The 7,953-nt window shown below is 42.1% G+C and overlaps 1 protein-coding gene across 1 annotated transcript; it reads right to left on the bottom strand.

The window, feature by feature from the left end:
* Nucleotides 1-363: 363 nt before the first annotated feature.
* Nucleotides 364-7,510, bottom strand: pink1 (PTEN induced kinase 1). The gene is given in 10 exon segments (XM_036591246.1): nt 364-823; nt 1,417-1,655; nt 1,801-2,031; nt 2,480-2,607; nt 3,535-3,698; nt 4,438-4,487; nt 4,489-4,621; nt 5,174-5,277; nt 5,475-5,747; nt 7,050-7,510. Coding segments are annotated over 10 exon segments (1,737 nt in total). The 5' UTR covers nt 7,413-7,510; the 3' UTR covers nt 364-771.
* Between the last annotated feature and the right edge of the window lie 443 nt (nt 7,511-7,953).

The raw sequence follows: 7,953 nt of genomic DNA, 5'->3' as shown, positions 1-7,953 counted from the left end.
CAGTGACTGTATACGACTAGCTGAATGAAACTTGCGTTCATATCTGCTTTGTTTGATTTTGTCTGATTTAGTAGTCATGCGAATGGTGTGGCCATCCCACCAGGCAAAATGAAGGAAAAGCAGGACATGAAAATTCAGTTATCTGGGGGCAGCTTTTTAATGATGTGGAACCCACAATTAGTCAGCTTGTGCATTCTGAAGATGAGGGGCACCTGAACAGAAGCCTTGATCACCGATCACAGGCTCTAAGGTGTTTATGACCAGAATTATATGGTTTCAAAGTTCCTTGAGGCAATAATGTTGGCTTGTTTTATTATTTTCATATTTAGCTGATTGGCCAACAGATAACATGACAACAGTAAGTAAAATGACACAGGGAGTTTATTGCTTTGTGTGATAAACATGTAATGAACAAAAACAGAATTGAGGGCATTTTGATTTTGCGTGTTCTGGCAATTAACTAGACTTAGCACAACCTATTGAAAACCCGTAAAACAAGAACTGCTATATACAGAGAACTTAGCTAAGTCAGAAGCAGCATATTACCAGACTGTTTTGTGTTACTTTATATTTCATGACTAGGTCACAAAGGAGGAGAGTGGCAAAAAGGTGCAAGTACATAAAGTGCTATTACATCAACAGATTGTAGAGCTTCCACAGCTTATGGTAGATCAGAAAGCAGCAAATTTCTGTGCTTTAAATCTTATTTGTGGGCAAACATTTCATTTACCTCTAAAGGCCAGAACCTTAAAACATACATACATACATACATCATCTCAACTGCTTATCCTTCTGGGATCGCGGTGGGGTGCTGGAGCCGAACCTTAAAACAGAAACAGCTTATTACAATATATAGAGCCTGTTTACACCATGCATTAACATGTGTTTTGAGTCAGGACTGTATCTGGATAAACTTTGGCCAGATTAAATTTACGCTTTTTACTAAAATGCGTCGCCACTGTGACGAACTCCAATTGTGCTTTTCCCATGTAAAAAGCACGTCAGCACATACGTTGTTTCCATTTTACTTCTGTTTACTCTTTTCGCGTTATGATATGCATCGATAAGCTCGGCCTGGAGAGAATGAAGGCCGTTGGGTTGGGGCTAACCTCAGTCTCACGTGTCCTCCATCTTTAGTTTCCTTGTTTAAAATCTCACCTGCTAATTATACACATTCTGTTTACACTTGTGTTAAACACAGTGGAGATCCGACTCTGGCCACTTCTGAATGTGGTTTGAGTGATCTGACTAATCTGAACACAGTGCGTCGTGGGAGCATTTACACCTGGCTTTTTATGTGGTCAAGTGAAATCCGAACATTATCCGATCACCGAAAATGCATGTTATCACAAGTTGTAAACAGGCCCTATAGTGTCTCCTTAGACATCAGCGCTCTGCCACAGCTCTCGTCCATACATCAGGTAGCCTACAGCCATGCGGAGCTCCTCCAGGTCCAGGTTGGAGAGGAATCCTCTCTGGAGCTCGGCCTCCACAGAACTGCCTCTGGGCCCGCAGCCCTTCAGGAGCACCACAGCTGATTGGCACAGCAGCCAGTCTGCCATCTTCCCCATGCTGGCTGGGTTCAGGCTGGTCAGAGCTCGCTTGCCCCACAGGCTGAGGTGCAGGACGTTAGCAGCCACGCGGGCACTAGGACGCTACAGAAACCAATAAAGAGGAGTTGGTGAATGAAAGACTTGGGACGGGAAGTCAGAGAGTGCAAAAGAATTAATCTTAGTTAAAAAGTATAACCAACTATCAAAGTTTAACCGGACTGTACCTTAAAACCAGGAGCATGCCCACCTTGTTCGGATTCCTGCGCAGAAGCAGCTTTACCACCAGCTGCACATGCTCAGGTGTACTGGCTAGCAACCTTGGCAGCTGCTTCTCCTGATAACTGCGACTCTCCAGGCCTTCAGGGCTGTAAAACGGGTTGGGTTGACCGAAGATTTCATACGCGATGGCCCCCACTGCCCATGCATCTGCCTTACTGTAGTCAATCTCCACACCAGGACCTGGTACAGCTGTAGCCACCTACGGACATTTACATTCATTTTGCATTCAAGTTCATTTGCAGAGAGAATACAGAGAGTAGGACTGTACTGGGCTAGACAGATATCAGCAAACAGGCAATCTGCTTGAGATAACAAGGTTATGCAAAGTACTTAAACAAAATGTTATGGCTGAATGGATGTAGTTTACAAATATAAGTCAATAAAACAGGACTTGCAAGATAAGTGAATAAATTAAGTTTGTGGGTGAACAGTCATTTTTAAATAAGCTAAAGTTGAAATGTGTCCACCATGAGAAAAAGTGAAAGTCTAAGCTACTGAAAAACAATAGATTTGAAGGCTTTGCTTTATGGAAACAGATTAATCTTGGTCTTGGAAACTTTCAACATCAGTAAGGATTTCCACCTGTATCAGTAACTAGGATTAGATTTCACCTGCAGGGAGTGTTTAAAAGAATGCCATCATGTTACCTCAGGTGCCATTAGGCAGGCGTTCCCCCCTCTGTTCACCCAGCGGCTGGTGAAGGGCAGTTTCAGGCCCAAGGCCTCCTCTGCCAGGCAGCAGCCAAAGTCAGTGATGACCAGCCTGGGGCAGCCAACTTTAGGACAAAAATATAACTGTCAAAATGTTTTTAAAGGAGAGTATTCATAGAACACAGACCAGGAAAATCTAGAATAGTATTGCTTCCCAGCTTGAATTGATTAGGGTTTAAAATAAATATGAAAAAAAAAAGATAGGGCAGCAGTCTGAAAGGTTTTGTAAATATAGGTCTAAGCTCCATTTTTCTACTGTCACAATACATCACAAGTACAGTCATGTGCAAAAGTCTGGGTGCTCCTGGTTAAAATAACATGTTTTGTTGATTTTCTAAGCTCTACAGAGAACACATTTCTGCACAGTTTAATGCTCAATCACTGTTTATTGGCTGAATTTAACATTGTGCACTAAAATTCACAGAAAAATGGCATAAAACTTACAACTTTAGATAATGTGTAGAGGATGTGTTAACTTACTTTCACTTACAGAATTAACATCATGTAACATGTACCCTAGTAATCAAAATTTTAACATACGTTAAATGTTAGTGTGAGTGGATCAGACAGTAGTGTTACTGGAGTTTAAAATACTGTGTCCAGTCACTGTCATCCTCAAGTCCTTTGTCAGTGGTCAAAGGACACTGCCCACAGGACGCTGTTGGTGGACTATTCTCAGTCCAGCAGTGACACTGAGGTGTTTAAAAAGTCAAGCAGCACTGCTGTGACTGATCCACTCAGACCAGCACAACACACACTCTCACACCACCACCTCAGTGTCACTGCAGTGCTGAGAACGATCCACTACAGTCTGTAATTATAGAACTAAAAAGTGCATCTATATGGTAAGTGGAGCTGATAAAATGGACAAAGAGAGTAGATACAAGGAGGTGTACTTAACCAAGTGGCCGTTCAGTGTATGTCTCTTGTAATTGTCCACCATTGGTTGTGTTAGGACAAGCATGAACGTGATTCTGTGTTGTAGCACTTACCTGAGTCAAACTCCAGCAGCACATTGTCTGATTTGAGGTCTCTGTGTGCGATGCCCTGCCTGCACAGGTGGTCCACGCCCTCCAGCAGCTGCAGCAGCATCATGGAGCCCTGCCTGCGGCCCGGCACACACACCTCCAGGTACTGACGCAGCGTACATGGGTAACTGCAGGACAACAACACTGATCAGCACGGATCAAATATCGGCTTTTATCAGAACTATTACTGTCATTTGTCCTTTTTTAAGCCAAAGTGAAGGTTTTTACTCTGAGAAAACTCCAATCTGAGGAAAGCCAGGCTAACTCTCATTCAGCACTCTACAAAGTATTTAGGCACATCTAAAAGTGGCTGGTAGCTTAGTGGTAGGAGAGGTGAGCCAGAAGGCTGCAAGTTCAGATCCCAGAGCTAATGAATATTCCCTGTGGTGCCACTGGGCAAGGCACTAAACCCTACACTGCCCAGATGGAACAGTTCTGCTGGAGCTAATGTGCTGCTCCCAGACTGGGAATAGTTTGGCAGTGAAATTTCAGAATTTCCTGATGAATTTCAACTGCTTTTGGTATATAAAGCCACTCAAATATTATAAGAAAAATGTAGAATATAGTCGCTGTTGTGCAAAGGCCTTGTATCTCCAATTTAGTTTTTCATTTTTTGTATCATTTGAAAAGTCCAGTTAACATTGTGTTAAAATTGCACGATGAATGGACCAACAGAAATGGTCCAAAACTACTTGGGAAAAACAACTTCTTACATTAACTTACATTTAAAGTTAAGAAAGTTCTTCTTTCTCCTGTAATCATTTCGGAGATACAGCGATTTGCTCCACCAGCAACAGTATGGCCCTTATATAAGAAAAGGGTGATACCTCACATGTGAGTGAAGAGTGGATCTCTTTGGTGACTTACTTCTTCATGACTAGAAAGAGGGTGCGGTTGTTGCCCATGCCAGCAGGGTTTGAGCCTGCTGGGCAGTGCAGCTGGATACTCTTCTTCAGCACCGGGCAGCAGTGGAACCTCAGCTGTGAAAGCCCGGTACACTCTGATGACGTTGGGATGAGCGGTCACTCTCTTTGGCACACTCCCGAAATGACTGCGAAGAGAGCAGAGTGCTCTAAACTCACTGTAACTTTTACACATATGTTCTATGTAAAAAAGTACTGTACAAAATTGTACAAAAAGACTCTTAGGATTAAACAGGTAAAGGCCAACATCCTGCTATATCAGCACCATATAGCATGAGAACAGCGCATTGTGGAAAGTTTGTCAATACTGAAAAATAATTGGGTTGTTCTTCAGAAGCAGTACTCTAAGCAGAATTTAAACTTCGGACAGCGAAATGTTCTATTATATAGTTATTTCATATTATATTTAATTTAATTTTGAATTGTCTATGATGTAATGACAGTTGTTATTGACATACACAGTAATTTAACCAGCGCTATCACTAAAAAATGTAAGTTTTTTTTCTTCACTTTGGGTAATAATAGACTTTTAATTATGTGGTCGGGTTCAAACACATTTTTTTTCAGACTTGGACTGAGTTTGGATCTTGATGATGTGCTTGAGTTGGGTCAGGACCAAGGTCTGACAGGAAGTTCTTGGGCTGTATTCAGGTATTCAGGTTTGGACCACATAGACTCACCCACTCAGGACAAGCTCTCCCTTCTCCTTCTTTAGAGCCTGAGGGCTCGCAGGGACCAGCTCTTGGGACATGGAATTAAGGATAGCCTCACTAGAGGATCCCGCCTGCAATGCAGTCACAGGAAATATGCTTTTGAGCAATAAGCTACTGTTATTTTGAAATACATCAACAGACTGGAGGTTGTAGATTTGATTTCTTCTTGAACCACATGACAAAAACACAATCCACAAATCCAAGAAACCAAATAAGATCATTTACTCCTGCAATACAGTGTCTAATTCATAGTGCCTTTGCCGCCTACCCCAATGTTCCACATCATTTTCACTGCCAGTGGGTAGCTGGCTGTACTGGGGAATCTTAGGGACTCTGAGACGCTGGTTTCTTCTCCATTCAGTTTCAGCTCCACCAGCGAACATGTGGTGCTCTCTCTGAGTGGTGCAAAAGGAGCAGCAGCCTCATATACAGCAGCATTGCAGCCTTTTCCTATCTGCTTGCCAATCACATAGTTCTCCAGCTTATACCCTGAGGTGAATGGCTTTAGTGGGCTCTGGAACTTCTTCTTCCTGAATAATGCCTTCATGGGGAAACAAAAGAAAAAGATGAAATATCTATTTGAGTAATTAAACATGCATGGATAAAACAAACTTAATAACTAATTTTGTTCTAAAGATTTGTACTGTAAACTTAATAATCAAATTTGTCTTCAGTTCGACTGCAGTCCTTCAAATTAGTTCCTAATTCCTTTTTTTTGTCACTTTTTTATTCGGTCTATTAGTGACAGCTCCTGGACTGCTTTGTAGCTGTTACCACTTTATTTAGCATTTAATTTAGGAAAGAATAGCATCTAACAATGTGCTTCTAGATGTTGCATCAGTTTCACTCCAGTTTTACAGTAAGCTCAGTACTTAGTTTTTGACCTCATGCTTTTTTTACTCAAGATGTTTTTGGTAGCCACATTTACTTCTTCCTGAGTCATTAGTTCATTGAAGTAGCAACACTTTTACAGGTGTTCTAGTCTATTCTGTGAAATTCCTACAAATATTTCTTTACGAGTTGTTGATGTGTGGCGATATCGCCCCTAACAGAACATGAATACAAGTTTATATTACAACCAGAATTATCCCCACTGAAAGCACAGTCTGCTAAACACTCAGGGTCAGTTTCCCAGACAGGGATGAAGACTAGTCCTGCACTATGTATTCTTTTCAATGGAGAATCGCTATCCAACCCTTAATCTCATATGGAGATGGTGTCTCAAGGTGAAATAGTGCACACTTGATGGTTCTTCAAGGGTTTAAGGGCAATGGTTCTATTTAGAACCATGAGTTCTCTACAGAAACTTTTGCATGCCTAAATGGTTCTTTGCATGGCGAAATAGTTCTTTAGATTTACAAAGAATGTGTTGTTCATGGTTCTGTATAGCACCCAAAATACAAAAAGGGTTCTTCTATTGTTACAAGCTTAACATCGTAGCAATACCAGAACGCTTTTTGCTGCTATATAGAACCATTAAAAAAACACACACGCACAACACACAACACATTCATCAATCTGAAGAACCATATCATTATGCAAAGAACCATTCACGCATGCAAATAGCTTCATAAAGAACTCATGGTTCTAAGTAAAACCAGCGCCTTTACAAAAGAATCATCTTTCATAGTGCGTCCCGTATTCGCATTCAATGTACAAGTTGATAAACAAAACACTAACAGGAATGGCCGTTCCTGTCTTTCTTCGTCACACATCTTAACATCTAAAATGTTGTTTTATAGTATTTAATATCTCAGCTGCACTGACTAAACTGTCTGCTGGCTGTTAGTTACAAGTAGTTACGTAATTAGCTAACCTAGCTAAGCGAGGCCAGCTATGTTACCTGAATTTCCTGGCATGTTGCTGCACTCCTCCGGTCATCCTCCAGCTGCTGCTCGATCAGACCCAAACCCACACCGAAAGCCAGGAAAACGGCCCTGTTCCTGGGGGATCCGCCCCCGGCCAGCCTCCTAAACCCGGCCGCCTGGAGCTGCGCAGCGAGGCCGCGGAGCGACATGCGGAAATATCGGTACCGAGCGGGCAGGAGAGGCTGAGGCTGAGGCTGAGCGGTCCGGGCCGCGGGGCCTAACCGCAGCCGCTCTCCGCGGAACTTCGCTGCTACCCGGCCGGCCGGTTTTAGGATACCGAGCTGGAAAATAGACCTGCCCAGCTCCAGACCCCGACCGAGGGCGTGTTTCACCGACATGTTTTACCAAATGGTGAAATTCACGCGTTTAAAACTCAGTAAACTCAGCGCCTCCTCAACAGTGCCAGTGACAGCTACATATGGAGGACAGTGTTTACGCCCGGAGTCACGTGACATGTGTTGTTATTGTTATTCGACCAGCTGCCCCAAAAACCGTATGTCAAAATAGTATATCGCCATTAGCAGAATATTAATTAGTATAGTATGAATTGTAACGTATAGTTGACTGCATAGTATCATGTAGTAGTACGTGTTTTTTTGACTCAATTTGACTTTTTTTTTTGAAGTTATGTCAAAATAAAAGTCACATGCATATGAATACATTTCCAGTGCTTTCCTTCTTCTGTTACACCTGATTTAAACCATGAACATGTGCTTTTCGTGTCCTGAGTTGGCTTTGTTAAAAACGTACAGAGCATAAGGTCCAAAAGGATGGTAATTAGCTTAATCTTATGCTGAAAATACAGAAATGTAATTATATTTCAGTTAAAACTGTGATGTGTTAATGATTTGTGTTACACATTGTCTCACATTTTCCACA

This window comes from Colossoma macropomum, unplaced genomic scaffold (assembly GCF_904425465.1).
Source record: "Colossoma macropomum unplaced genomic scaffold, Colossoma_macropomum, whole genome shotgun sequence".
Classification (NCBI taxonomy): domain Eukaryota; kingdom Metazoa; phylum Chordata; class Actinopteri; order Characiformes; family Serrasalmidae; genus Colossoma; species Colossoma macropomum.
Note: the sequence above shows the minus strand (reverse complement) of the source record. Positions and strands in the feature narration are given on the sequence as shown.